Source organism: Eleutherodactylus coqui, chromosome 10 (assembly GCF_035609145.1).
Source record: "Eleutherodactylus coqui strain aEleCoq1 chromosome 10, aEleCoq1.hap1, whole genome shotgun sequence".
NCBI classification, from domain to species: Eukaryota; Metazoa; Chordata; class Amphibia; order Anura; family Eleutherodactylidae; genus Eleutherodactylus; species Eleutherodactylus coqui.
This window is the reverse complement of record NC_089846.1, coordinates 46,040,513-46,056,116: the sequence shown is the minus strand read 5'-3', so window position 1 is coordinate 46,056,116 and position 15,604 is coordinate 46,040,513. Positions and strand designations below refer to the sequence as shown.

Sequence of the window (15,604 nt, the reverse complement as noted above, 5' to 3'; positions counted from 1 at the left end):
GAAGTGGGGGACATGCATGTGAACTGACGCTCCATTCATTTCAATAGCAGTGTCAAAAACTGCTGAGTACGAGCGCTTGGCAATCTATGCCACTATCACTGAAATGAATGGAAAGGCAGCGCACTTGCATGTCCTCCACTTCATTTATGCAATATCTCTTGAGACTCCTGTTCTCAGTATTAGTTTGGGTCATAGCGAACAGACCCCAACTATAGGGAGAACTTTAGATTTTGGTACAACCCATTTAATGCCCTCTAAATTTAAGAAGCAAACCCAGAAACAGAATAAAGAGTCTTGCTCCTTTAAAAGATTAATAACATTATTCAGAACAGTACTAATACACAGACCAGGAGTAGTTTCAAAATAAAAATCCAAGGATATTACTTGGCTAAAAGCAGGTCTCATTAGTACATCGAGACATCTTTTTCAATATCTGTGTTTATTCATAACCACCACATTGCACAACTTAAGGAGGTAAGACGATGTATACCTTCTACAATGGAGCCCATCCACACATGATGTAGGTGTGTAGACTGCCTTTGTTATGGGGCATCCTGTAGACTGTGTTATGGGGGCACTGTGCAGGCTGCCTCTGTTATGCAGCACTTTGTAGACTGCCTCTTTTATGGGACCTCATGAATCTATGGCTAATTATTGTATATTCAGCGCACTATGTGTAACTTGATGATCTATAGCTTAATAACCATATTTTCAACTTTGCTTTTTCACAGAAAATGAGGGCCTCTGTACAAAGACGACGCTCCTCCTCTGCCATAACCAGGGCCCTGGGCAGAACGAAGCCTCATGCCAGGTACAGGGCTTACTAGAAATACTGTCATAATTTTTCTATCAAACTTATTGCTGCAATCTTTCTAAAATGTCATTATACAGCACATATGAAATAAGTAACAATTGGGATATGTAATAATAGTAATACTCCTGCTTTGAAATGAGCGTTTGCTATTTTACCATGCACTGGATATCTACTTGGAGTATTTTTAATCCAGATGAATATAAAATGAGTAAAGTTTTAAGGAAACTATAAAGCAACTGTATCTGCTTAAAAGAGGTGTCCGGGGCTTTGAGGATTTTTTCTTATGTTCTGCAATGAATTACCATAGGGATCAGAGCTGTTGTGGTTCAAATGCCCTACGGGGACATAAAAACATGTAAAAGACAATAAAAATAGTGTTTAAAAAAACATATAAAACTTCTCTCCTTTTTGTGAACTTTCCCCTGCTTGTATAAAAAAATAAGACCTACATATTTGGTATCATTATATCCGAAACAACCCATACAATAAATTGAAAACTATTTATCCTGCAAGAACCTAAAAGGCGGAGGCAAAATGCTTATTTTGTTTATTTTGCCTTTTAAAAACCACAATAAAAATGATTAGAAAAGCTGTATGTACCCCAAAATTGTACCAACGAAAACTATAGCTCATCACATAAAAAAAACAAGCCCTCACAGAGCTCCGTCCATGTAAAAATAAAAAGGGATTTGAATGCAACCATGTAAACAAAATAATCAGTTCCAAAGAAAAGGGGTTTTATTGTGCAAAAGTGGAAAAACGTAAAAAAAATCTAATAATTTTGGTATCATCGTAATTAGAGATGAGCGAGCATACTTGTTGAGGGCAGATACTCGAGCGAGTATCGTCCTTTTTGAGTACGTGCCTGCTCATCACAAAGGATTCGAGTGCCAGCGAGGGTGAGCGGTGGGTTGTGGGAGTGAGCAGGGAGGAGCTCATTCCCCACTGCTCTACCCTGCCGCCCCCCGCTGGCACCCGAATCTTTTGTGACGAGCAGGCAGGTACTCTAAAAGGACGATACTCACTCGAGTACCTGCCCTTAACGAATATGCTCGCTCATCTCTAATCGTAATCTTACGAGCCAGTAGAAAAAATGGCATTAATGCTGCTTGATTAACAATGGCAGAATTGATGTGTTTTCTCTCCCTGCCCTCCAAAAAAAATATATAAACATTTTAGGTAAAGTCCCCTGGTGCAAGCACTGACTGACTCCTAGGGTGATGTTTTCTTGGCAAACTGTTTTTGTGGGATGGTTTGCCATTGCCTTTCCCAGTCATCTTTACCCCCGGAAAGCTGGGTACTCATTTTACTGACCTTGGAAGGATAGAATGCTGAGTCAGCCTTGTGCCAGCTACCTGAACCACACTGGAACATGCAACCCTCAGGTTGTGAGTGAGAGCTGAGGACTGCATTCTGTTGCCTTAACACTCTGCACCGCACAAGCCTCATTTTACAACACATTAATTATAAATCCAAAAATGGTACCGATAAAAACTACAGTTTGCCATGCAAAAAACAAGCCCTCTATTTCAATTGAAAAATAAAAAAGTTATGGCTTTTGAAAAGTGGAAAATCCCCCCCCCCCCAAAAAAAAAATGTTGCTTCCTTAGGCCTTAGTCAGACGGGCGTTTTTTCGCGCGATTTGCGGATTGCATGACGGATGCGCATCCGCAAATCGCGTGACCAGTGCGCGCAAGTCGCCCGCAAATCGCCCGAAAATCTGCTCCTAGCCGCGTTTCATTAGAAACGGGCCGGAGCTGTCCAGAGCATTTCATTCAATGGAGACGGCAATACAGCCGTCTCCATTGAAAGCAATGCGCTGCGGGCGAGCCCGGGATGAATTGTCAGTAAGGGCTTAAATATATAAGCCCTTACCTGCAATTCATCCTAAAATGTGTTAAAATAAAAAAAAATTGTATACTCACCTTCTGCCGGCAGCCGGAGCTCCGCGCGGCAGTCCTGCAGTGGGTGTGAAGGGGGTGTGAGTCAGACCTGCCCCCTGATTGGCTCAGCGCTGAGCCAATCAGAGGCATGCCTCACTCACACCCATTCATGAATTCATGAATGGATGTGAGTCAGACCTGCCCCTGATTGGCTCAGCGCTGAGAGGCAGCAGTCACTCACCCATTCATGAATTCATGAATGGGTGTGTGAGTGTTTTCAGCCTCTGATTGGTCAGGGCTGTGACCAATCAGAGACAGATCATTCAGCAGGCGGGGATTTTAAAGCCCCGCCGGCTGAATAGTGCCAAGAAGCAGTTCAGGAGAACTGACAGCGGCCGCGGCTGGACTCCGGCTGCAGCGGAAAGGTGAGTATACAATTTTTTTTTATTTTAACACATTTTAGGATGAATTGCAGGGAAGGGCTTATATATTTAACCCCTTCCCGACAATTCACCCCGCGCACGCCGGCAGCCCATTGCTTTCAATGGAGCGGCTGTATTGCCGCTCCATTGAATTCAATGGGCAAACATCGTTCTTCTCTGCCACAGCTGTTACAGCTGTGGCAGAGAAGAATGATTTGTCTTCTATATGTTCTCAATGGGGTCGGCGCTGCTGCCGCCGGCCCCATTGAGCGCATATACAGAAGAGAACAGGAATCGCAGATCGCAGATAGGTGCGATCTGCGATTTTTTGTTCTATAATTTATCGGACGAGCGCATAAAAAGCGCTCATGTGTCCAATACCATTGCAAAGCAATGGTTTTAAAAAATCGCCGGACGCATGCGCAAATCGCGGCTAAAAACGCCCGTCTGACTAAGGCCTTAGGGCGCCTACCCACTGGCGTTGCCGATTTTCGTGCGTGAAAAACGCAGCGTTTTCCGCGGCGTTTTCGTTAATTTCCATTGACAATCATGGGTGCATTAAGAGAAAAATAAGGAGACATATGCAACTGACAGTTCCTATGTTAAAAATTGCAACGGACCGGAAAAACCCCAATGGACAAGAACACATTCTATACTAATTGCTCTTCAGAAAAAACGCAAAACGCAATTTAGCATCGCAGGAAAAAAACTGCCAGTGGGTAGGCACCCTTATGTCCAAAATGGGCCATATCATTAAGGCCTCAGTCAGACGGGTATTTTTTCGCGCGATTTGCGCATGCGCATGCGTCCAGCGATTTTATAGAACCTTTGCAATGGTATCGGACACATGAGCGCTTTTTATGCGCTCATCCGATAAATTATAGAACAGAAATTGCAGATCGCACCTATCTGCGATCTGCGATTCCTGTTCTCTTCTCTATATGCGCTCAATGGGGCCGGCGGCAGCAGCGCTGACCCCATTGAGAACATATAGTAGACAAATCATTCTCCTCTGCCACAGCTGTAACAGCTGTGGCAGAGAAGAATGATGTTTGCCCATTGAATTCAATGGAGCCGGCAATACAGCCGGCTCCATTGAAAGCAATGGGCTGCCGGCGATCGCACGATGAATTTTCGGGAAGGGCTTAAAAATATAAGCCCTTCCCGGAAATTCATCCAGAAATGTGTAAAAACAAAACAAAAAAAATATATACTCACCTGGTCCCGGCAAACGGAGTTCAGCCGCGGCCGGCCGGCAGTTCTTCTGAGCTGCTCTGAGTAGTATCCAGCAGCCGGGGATTTAAAATTCCCGCCTGCTGAATGAGCTGCCTCTGATTGGTCACAGCCTCACCAATCAGAGGCAGCTCTCACTCACACCCATTCATGAATTCATGAATGGGTGAGTGAGTGCTGCCTCTGATTGGCTCAGCGCAGGGACCAATCAGGGGCAGCTCTCAGCTGTCACTCAGCTGGAAAAAGCAAATCGCGGGAAAAAACGCCCGTCTGACTGAGGCCTTATACGTAAACCCTAGAGATTCCTGTGCTCTTCAATATGATCAATGAGCTTCATAGCTAATCTTATCAAATCCTTATTTTACCTATTTTTAATACATAAACTGCTCTATGCCTCTATGTAGTCAGTGACCTAACCGCGAATCTATCTGGCCTCGTCCCAAAAAGATATAATTTCCCTTTGTAGAAGAACTTCAGAGCGGCGACAAAGGCAGCTCAAAGTCTTTTCATTCTGTTTATCAGCCGGCTTTTGTATAAATGGTTGCTTGTCGTGTTTATTTTGAGGTTAAGAGTTTCTTCAGAGAACCAATAGTCACACGAATGGTTTTGATATCTCATTACAATGTCGTGCTGGCTCAATCTTCATATACAATATAATTTCCAAGCATTGACATGTTTGGTGTATTGTGAAACTAGTAATGATTGATTTTCTTAGAAAAATACAAGAGAATCTTATTTCATAATGTATTACAGTTTGCATCTGCTATAGAACCACAAATTCAACTTTCTGGTCATCTCCCAGTTTTACAGTTTTTGGGGGGTGGTTTGCCATTGCCTTCCCCAGTCATCTTTACCCCCCAGCAAGCTGGGTTCTCATTTCACTGACCTTGGAAGGATGGAAGGCTTAGTCATCCTTGAGCTGGCTACCTGAACCAAGCAGGGATTGAACCCGCAACCTTCAGGTTGTGAGTGGGAGCTTGTCTTAAAGGCAACTTAAAGGCAACTCCATCTTAAAGGCAACTCAACGTTTTGTCAATTAAACTGGCAGAAAGAAAAAGAAATTATGGTTTACTAAAGAACCTAGTAATATAGTAGAAGAAAAGAAACCTTCACAAATTTTGGCGAAAACTAAGCCAACTGATAGGCGGTATAAACTTAGGGAGCAATTTATTAAGACCTACATTTCAGAGTTACCAAGATGGGGAGCGGTCTGAAAACCATGTCCTATCTCTTATTTTTCTCAAGGAAAGACTAGAAGCAATAGGATGAAACTGAAAGGGAGGAGACACAGATTAGATATTAAAAAACACTTTCTGACAGTGAGGGTGATCAATGAGTAGAACAGGTTGCCATGGGAGGTGGTGAGTTCTCCTTCAATGGAAGTCTTCAAACAGAGGCTGGACAGACATCTGTCTGGGATGATTTAGTGATCCTGCTTTGAGCAGGGGGTTGGACCCGATGACCCTGCAAGTCACTTCCAACTGTACTATTCTATGATTCAAACACTGGTGTAAATATAATTTCCCCCAGCACACAATGTGCCTAACATATGAAGAGGTGCATGCCTCTGGTAATCTGATTGCCAGATTGGAATCGGGAAATCATTTTTTCCTCTAAAATGAAGAAAACTGACTTCTACCTGTTTTTTTGCCTTCGTCTAGACATTGGGGATAATGCTCTGAACTAGATGGACATTAGTCTTTTTTCAGCCTTACATACTATGTTACTATATATGTTAGAATCAACCAGGCATAAAAATTAGAATACCCAGCCTACTTATTCTACTGCGAATTAAGTAATGAAGTTGGTAATGATCACTGCAGGGCAGCCTAAAAACAACCTTCTGTATAATAGCTGAGGCATAGAGAGGGTTCATGCAATCACAAACCCACAAGCAAAGCTATAGTACCCTAATTCCCAAAGCGTATAGTGGCTTTCTCGGAAATAGAATGTCCATCTGCTTCTGAGGAAGCCACTATACGGTAGCAATACCTTTTTGCACAAGCTTTTATTTTACATTATGGGATGCTCCTTGGGGTATTTTTATATTGCAAATATGGCCCCAGTTTATTTACTAATTCCCATTGTGTTTTTTCCTGGGATTTTTAAAGGTTTTTAAGAATATGTGTTGCTAGCATGCGCGTTAATAGATAAATGATATTTTTCTGATATTCTATATTGGTGTGTTATGTGATTTACATGCCATACTTTTTGTTTGTGCTTATTGTATATTTCTGTGTGTTATCCATTTAAGCATATGGTTACTTTAAGGCTTAATTGTTTAATGGTTGTGCCCACCTCTCTTTTTAGTATTATTCCTTGTGGGAAAGTGGAGAACGGCAGTGAAAACCATCAAAAGTCGCGACATTTTTGTGCAAATAAGCCTTGAACAAAATTGTGTGACTTTTTATGCCAGAAACTGGGCAAAATGTTTTAAAAATGTTCCCCATAGTTAGACTTAAGAATTCAACAGATTTCCCATTCAGCTGTGATGAAGTGACTCATTTTAAGACTTGTCTGTTTCAGTTTGCACTGTCTAACTTTTAGACAATATTGATAAATGTGCCCCACTGTGTTCAATTCTGGAGAGCTCGCCTACAGAATTAGGGCTTCAGGCAGATGCAGGCGCAAATACGCTCACCGCTGGGTAGTGTACTTATGCATGAACTGTCAAAAGTCCTTTTATTTTTACCATGCAAACTTCACACTAGTGCACAAGTGTAAAAAAAAGCAGAAAGATAGGTATAAAAACTCCGTGCGAGAAAGATGAGGCAAGGCCTATTTTTTTCTTGTGCGTAGTATCACGCTAGTGAAAATGAAACCATTAATATCAATAGCTTCATTTCGTCACGTTTAAGCCCCTACACGGATAAAAGAGAACAATTCCAAAGATGGGCTGCAAAAATGGTAGAACATCTCAAGAACAAAACTTATCAGGAAAGACTTTTTTGACCTTAATTTGTATAGCCTGGAGGAAAGAAGGGAGAGGGGGGACATGGTGGGAACCATTATATATGTTAAAAGAGGGAGTTTCTATTAGGTCTCCTTCACACGAGAGCTCAATTTGGCTGCAGGAACTGCAACCATTAAAACCCATAGGTTTCAGTGGGTTCACTGACATTGGTCGATTTTCTGTACTCATTTTCGCCACCACCGAAAATAAGCAAAATGCTCTATTTTTGCCTGCATTGACGCACCCTCGGGCTCCATGTGCACAAAATCATGCTTGTAACTGTACGTTTTTGCTGGCCCAACTACTCATTAGACTGACCCGCCTGTTCAAACATGGTGGGGGTGTGAGGCCTTAGGAAGCAAAACACTAGAACAAGAGGGCACAATCTGAGATTAGTTGGGGGAAGATCAGACGCAATGTTAGGAAATGCTATCTTACTGAAAGAGTAGTAAATACTTCCAGCAGACTTGGTTGTAAAATCAACAATAAATGAATTCAAGCCTGCCTGGGATAAGCATATGCAGGGTGGGCCACAGAAAAGTAGCCCACCTCCCTTTTCTACCACACAGTCTTATGAAAGCTGTCTTAAGGGCTGAGTCACACGGGCGTTTAGTCGCACACTTTTTTGTGCGCATAACTGATGCGTTTAAAAAATCACATGACCTAAGCCGGCAGCACGGCGGGAAAAAACACTGCTAGCAGTGTTTGTCTGCACAATAGGGCTCGGTCACACGGGCATTTTGACGCTCTAAAAGAGCGTTGCCCGCTATCCTCTGCCACAGAGGAGCGCGATGTTCTCCCATTGAATTCAATGGAGCCGGCTCCATGGAAAGCAATGGGCTTCCGGCAAGCGCTGTAGTAATTTTGGGGGAAGGGCTTCAAATATAAGCCTTTCCCTGAAAACCATCCTAAAAAAGTGTAAAAAATAAAAAAAAATCTATACTCACCTCTCTGCAGCTGCCGGGGCTCAGCCGCGTCTAGCCGGCTCTTATCCTGAACTGCTCTCAGTAGTATTCAGCAGGCGGGGATTTAAAATCCCGACCTGCTGAATGGGCTGCCTCTGATTGGCTGAGCATTGTAACCAATCAGAGGCAGCTCTCAGCTATTGAATGACAGACAAGAGCTGCCTCTGATTGGTCCCAGTGCTCAGCCAATCAGAGGCAGCACTCACCCATTCATGAATCCATTGAGCTCTGGCAGCTGCAGAGAGGTGATTATAGATTTTTTTTAATGTTTTACACATTTTTAGGATGGTTTTCAGGGAAGAGCTTATATTTGAAGCCTTTCCCCGAAAATGACTACTATTAGCTGTATTGCCGGCTCCATTGAATTCAATGGGAGAACATCACGCTCCTCTTTGACAGCTGTGAGAGCTGTGGCAGAGGATCATGATCTTCAGTACATGTTCTCAATGGGGTTGGCGCTGCTGCCCCTGGCCCCATTGAGCGCACATACACAGAACACTGATTTGCCGCAGAACGCAGTTGCATGCGTTCTGCGAATCGTTGTGTCCCATAATTTTCACCGCATGCGTTTGTGCGCATGTAAAATTCGCACATCTGACTGCTCCCATTGCAAAGCATTGGGTCTATATAAATGAGGATCGCAAACGCAACTGTCAGACGCACATACAAACACCCGTGTGACTGAGCCCTAAGTGTGTGTTTACATTGTATGGAAACACTATGGTTTTTCCACAGTGGAAAAGTCTATGATTAAAGCAAATGGGATTAAAACAAAACTTGTTAACATGTAGAGGAAAAAAAATGCTACGGATTTTCTACTGTAACTGTACCAGAACTCTAACCTGTGGTTTTGCTGCAGACCCGCTGCGAAAATTCTGCGACAATTCTGCAGCATTTCCACAGACTGTGAACACACCCTAAAAGAAAATCTGCCTTTGCTGCAACCAATCACAGCACAGCTTTCATTTTACCTTAGCAGATATCCTTTTAGACAACTTTCATAAATCTCCTCCAAGGTAATCTTCCTGCAACAGCGAATATTTATTGTGGTTGACTTCATGTGAAGCAAATTAATTAAAAAACACAAGAGACAAGTACCCAGGTACAAAACCACCTGTTAAATGTTATATTCATGGCCTGCTACAGAAATGGCGGGTCTGTAGCAAAAATGAAAAACCGAGGCCTCCATCAGTCTGGATGTCCGAAGTCATCCATGACTTTCCGCAGTGGATTGAAAATATTCTTCGAAAATCAACTTGAAGACTATCCCTCCAAGTGGTTGTATCATAAATGAAGTGTTGGCGAGAACTGAACTCTCTAAGGCCGAAACCATACCAAATCACGTATGCAGGAAGCGAAAGACCACGTCAAAGCTAAACACGTAAATTACTGAATGGAGCTGCTGACTATGGTTGCTAGAGGACTTTTGAAACCATTGCTATATTTTATAAGTCCTGGTCTACTGAAAATCCCCACCGACTCCCGAAACACCACTGCAGGACCAGAAAATTGGCGTGTCAGGAAAACAAATAGTGGGCCCAATTTTCTTCTAACCATTTGTGAATACTGCAGTTTATCTGTACATGTTGGAACAGTTTACAGTCAAGTAAGACCAAAGGAAAGAATGTACTGTGTTTTCCAACAAGATGGGGCAACATGCTACCTCTCATGATTCACTGGCAAGGGTTCAGGATTCAGGAACTGTTTGTGGAAGAACAAACTGTGACGAGGGATTATGGCCATCACGATCCCTGGATTTTTCCATATGCAATTTTTATCTGTGAGGAAATTTAAGGCAGAAAGTGTATGCCAATAATTCACTCACCCTGGGTGAACTCAGAGAACATCACAAACACCATCCACAACATCACCGTTGAAGAGCTGCAGGCAGTATCAGCCAATATGTTGCGACATGCCCAGAGGTGCATAGCAGTGAATGAGGACTACTTCCAACATCTGTTCTAACATGTAGGTAAACCAATAAAGCTTTGAAAAAAAACAATCCAATTGCTGGTTCTTCCTGTCGCAGTACTCTCAGAGGTGGGCCATTTCCCCGTGGCCCACCTTGTAGCTATCCTAAAAGAAAAATAGAAAGGAAATAGTGTAGTCTTTTTCTGCTGTGGATTTTCTATGTTTCTGTGTTTCTTCTACTGAAAATTGGTTCCATTCATCTAAATGGAGCTTTTTATGCAACATGTGCATGAAATTCTACAGGCACTATTTACAGAAATTTCGGCACCAAATCTCTTGCATGTGAATAGGCTATTAGATTTGATGAGAAAAGTAGCACTGTTCTTCCTGCCAAATCCATAAAATCTGCAACGGTGGCTCCTAACAGATGTGTAAACAGAGTCTTAAAGTGGTTGTCCCGTCAAAGCAAGTTATTCCCTATCCATGGAGGATAACTCGCTGATTGGTGGGGATGTGATTCTTGGGACTCCCACCTATCCTGAGAATGAGAGTCGGATGCGTCCAGGAATGAACAGAGAGGTGGTTGCATATATGTTCTCTATTCATTGCAACTGCTAGAGACAACCAACTGCTTGAAATTGGACGATTGTCCCATTGGAATGAATAGAGTGGCATGTGCAACCACTGTTCCGTTCATTCCTGAATGCACCAAACCCCGTTATCGGAATATGTTGAGATTCCAATGGTCAAACTACAAGCGTAACTTGAAGCTTCTGGGCCCCAATGGAAAACCTGTAACAGGGCCTCCATCTATAATGCTTTATTCATAGTACAGGGCTCCCTATATAGAGAAAAGAGGCCTTATGGGCCCCCTAAAGCTCCTGGGCCCGGGTGCAACCACATCCTCCGCAGCCCCTATAGTTACACCCCTGGGTCAGACGCTCATCAATAACTTATTCCTTATCCTGTGTACCGTGGTTAAGTTCTTTTTGTGAGACCAACTCCTTAAAAAGATTGAAGACTATAGACTGTCTGAGCCATAATCTGTATATTGCTAAATCAAAGGCTTGAAATCTGAATTGTCAGAAAGGGAAAGATTGCGTGTGCAATAAAACATGGAAACATTAATTCCCTTGTGACATTACCAAAGAAACAGACGTTATATGCTATGTGCTCATGACATGCCTAGAGGTTGGATGCAATTTTTAGACTGTGAACCAACAAGAGACATGCCTTCAGAAGAAGCATGGAAAACCAGGTGTGTTCAAGGACAGTTGAAGGTCAGATGGTTAGAGCTGAAGATAAGGCTACATTTATAAAATGCATAAAGGGCATTGTTATTTTCCTGTTGTTTCAGTATCACTCTCTGAAGGATACAGTGCTCCAGGCATCCTGTATGGTTTCCTGTAGAAGTTCTGCTCCGATAGAATCTTCTCCATAAACTCTTGTTTTTGCCAACTCTCATTTTAGAACAGAAGCAGCATCTTAAATGTGCCCAGTTCCCCAGTGGACCAAGTAGTAAATATGGAATATTGCCTGTTTTTCTTGTACCAGTCTGGCAACCATTCCTTGAAAATGATTCTACCTTTTTCCTGCGAAATTCTTTGAAATGGAGAACTTTAACCTTTTGTTCTGGTCTTCCAGTTTTTTTCCAAATTTTGTGGCGGTTCATTTTTTTTAGATATTTATTTATGCAATGGAAAAATTTTGCAGGTTGTGCCAGGATTTTCTCAAGAGATTATAAGACACTTCATTCATCAGCTCCTCAAAATAGATGTCTTGGTGGGATGCTTGATGACATGGAAATGTTAGCACGGAGATGCTAAATGTTACTTGCATGTATATTTACAAGTACAAATCATTCCTCAATACAGTTGGTCAGTGAGGCTAATCTAGGTGGAATTTTGGAGACTGCAGTCCGCCTTGAAACGAAGTGAGGTGAGTATAGGAATAGATTATGTATACCAGTGCAGGAGCGGACATACAACATGCGCAACCGATAAAAGGGGGCCCGATGTCCGCTTTGAAAGTAGCTTTTTGCTTTTAAATTGAATGCAATGGACTGAGGTAAATAATTGTATGACTCACAATTGTTGTAGATTGTAAGAGCGACCTAAAGGGGCGCTGTATTCTGTAATGCTTACATAACGTTCCTTCACAGGAGCCTTCTGCTGTCTATATCCACACTTGCGCCTGTGGTTCCAAATTCTTTTAGCCCAGTGTACCACAAACCAGTTAAAAGCCCCCCTGGGCCTGAGGTTCCCAATTTTATTTGGGCCAAATGTACCCCAAACCAGTTAAAAGTGCCATGGAGGTACCTCAACCTGTCTGTAAGCATTATTTTTTAGGCGGTAAGCTGAATCAGTAATAGTGGCCACTATTGTCATTGAGTGGAGCTACAGTTTAGATACTGTTAGATGCTGTTGAACTCCATCTTCTGACTGTGTACCATCAACCAGGGCATGAGTCGAGCTTGACAGTGTCAAAGATATTTACCACCAGTACTGGGAAGCAGCCCATTGAAATTTGAATAGCAGAACCCACTTGGGGAGACACTGGCAAAATATGTGTGGCTAGGTGGTATTGTGACACAGATTCAGGATATGATGCAGCAGAAGGAGTTACCAAAATCTGAAATGTTTATTTAAAAGTAGAATACAAAGCAAGTAACGGTATACTAACCTTATGACCCATGCTTGTCTAGGTCAGGAACGTGACTATCAACGCTCTGTTGGATCTTTAATGCAGGCCAGATGCTCCTCCAAGTTGGGGATATATCTCTCACTCTGGCAGACTCCAATAGCAACAGTCTCTGAGTTTTCAGTCCTCTCTCAGTAGCCAGTCTTTGTAATCCCTGGCGCTCCTCCACAATCTCTGCAGTCATCAGTAGCGACTCTAACTCTCACTTGTTCCCTACGTTTTTTTCCTGTCATTATTTGGGGAACCTGAGCTAATCAATAAGCATCCATCAGGAAAGTTCTATTCAGCCACGCCAAAATTTGGTAACGCAATAACGTGGCGCAACTTTTGACACAACCCGTAGTCCATTTTCATGGCAAACATTTAACCCTATAGGGTAGCACCATACAGGTACGGAACCTTCTTTTAGAAGGACCTTAAATACTGTAGCTACAGTTGAAGGTCAGTGCTGCAGTGATGGATTGCACTTTTATGGGAGGTTGGCGCAGAGACTTCCGCACCAAATACACAGAGGTCGGAGCAGAAGCCTCCGTGCTGACCTCCGTATAGTGGCCGGTGCTTGTAACTGCAGGCATGGCTCCCATTGAAATCAATCCAAGCCGAGCCTGCAGTTACAAGCACTGGCCACTACACAGAGGTCAGCACGGAGGCTTCTGCTTCGACCTCTGTGTTATTGCGACGCTGACATTATGCACCCGCTCAGCTGATCGGTTGGGGTCCCAAGCAACAGACTCCGGCCGATCAACTATTGGTGACCTATCCTGATGATAGGTCATCAATAGTATTTCACTGGAAAACCCCTTTAAGACCCTATGGCCACTGGTAATAATACCCTAGAGGTGAGTTTCAGTGCCTTATTCGGTGTTAGACTGCATTTACACGGGCAAGAAACTTCTGCAAGTTCCGAATGATGCGAAATGGACGGAATATGCATGGGAAAAGATGCATTATTTACAATGCATTTATACACATGGGACCGATTCAAAAGAATGAGGTTTATATTTATGTGAGATTTGTGCAACTCGTGAAGCACAAGTCTCAATTTTCTCAGCCATGTTAAACTGGCCTTATTCAAAAGTCAGTATTTTTATCAGTATTTTGTAAGCCAAAACCAGGAGTGGAACGTGCAAAAAGATAGTATAATGGAAAGATTTGCATTTCGTCTGTATTTCAGACACATTCCTGGTTTTAACTTATAAAATACTGATGAAAAATACTGATATGTAAATAGGCCCTCAGGGCTAAAACACGTTAGTGAAGATCATGGCTGCATAATGGGATGAAACAAAACCATTCATTTTAGCGGTTGGGTGGTTGGGTTTCCACTATCGGGTGTTTGCGCCCATATGTTTTTGTCCTTTCTGTTGGAACCATTTGCGATTTTATTTGTCACTCGCATGTAAAACATACGTTCAAAACTAGAGATGAGCGAACGCGTTCGTCCGAGCTTGATATTCGTGCGAATATTAGGGTGTTCGGGATGTTCGTTATTTGTAACGAACACCATGCGGTGTTCTGGTTACTTTCACTTCCTTCCCTGAGACGTTAGCGCGCTTTTCTGGCCAATTGAAAGACAGGGAAGGCATTACAACTTCCCCCTGTGACGTTCAAGCCCTATACCACCCCCCTGCTGTGAGTGGCTGGGGCGATCAGGTGTCACCGGAACATAAAAGTCGGCCCCTCCCGCGGTTCGCCTCAGATGCCGTGTGAGTTAGATGAGGGACAGTGCTGTTTGTACCGGAGCTGCTGTAGGGAAAGAATTGGTAGTTAGTGTAGGCTTCAAGACCCCCCAAAGGTCCTTATTAGGGCCACTGATAGCTGTGTGTTGGCTGCTGTTAGCAGTGGCATTTTTTTTTTTCTCAAAATCGGCTCTGCAGAGCGTTGCACCTGGCATTAGGGACAGAAGTGCTGCATAGGCAGGGAGAGTGTTAGGAGTGAGTGTAGCCTTCAAGAACCTCAACGGTCCTTTCTAGGGCCATATTTATCCGTGTGCAGTACTGTCCAGGCTGCTGTTAGCTGTGCTGCATTTTTTTTGGGCTTCTCAAAATCGCCTCTGCAGAGCATTCCACCCTCCATTGATACTGCAGGGAAAGAATTGTATAGGCAGGGCCACAACACAGTTATTATTCATTGAATATACGCAGTGCGGCCTTTTGCTTGTAAAACAAGTGAAAATAATTCTATTTGTCCTGCCTCTGTCCGTCCTAACGCCGGTGGACAAGTGTGAGCTGCGTGAACAACATTGCTAAATCAGACGCACCCAGCTACGCTTTACTGCTGGCTTCGCCATTTGCTTTCCTTAATTGGGAAAAAAATACCTGCTCTGCCAGAGTTATAATAACTCTGCTACCCTCACGTTCTGTGACACATAAGCAGGGACACAGCACAGTTATTAAACTTCTCATGTTCATAGAATATACGCAGTGCTGCCTTTTGGTGGAAAAAAACTGAAAACAAATCTATTTGTCCAGCCTCTGTCCGCCCTAAGGGCGGTGGACACGTGTGAGCTGCGTGAACAACATTGCTAAATCATACGCACCCAGCTACGCTTTACTGCTGGCTTCGCCATTTGCTTTCCTTAATTGGGAAAAAAATACCTGCTCTGCCAGAGTTATAATAACTCTGCTACCCTCACGTTCTGTGACACATAAGCAGGGACACAGCACAGTTATTAAACTTCTCATGTTCATAGAATATACGCAGTGCTGCCTTTTGGTGGAAAA

The 15,604-nt window shown here is 43.1% G+C and overlaps 1 protein-coding gene across 1 annotated transcript in view; it reads left to right on the top strand.

The window, feature by feature from the left end:
* The window catches only part of LOC136580410 (rho GTPase-activating protein 20-like), an 87,928-nt gene that overhangs the window by 35,151 nt on the left and 37,173 nt on the right, over window positions 1-15,604 (top strand). The window contains exon 2 of the mRNA XM_066580970.1: window positions 732-811. Coding sequence (XP_066437067.1) covers window positions 732-811 — 80 coding nt within the window. The remainder of the gene's footprint in view (window positions 1-731; window positions 812-15,604) is intronic.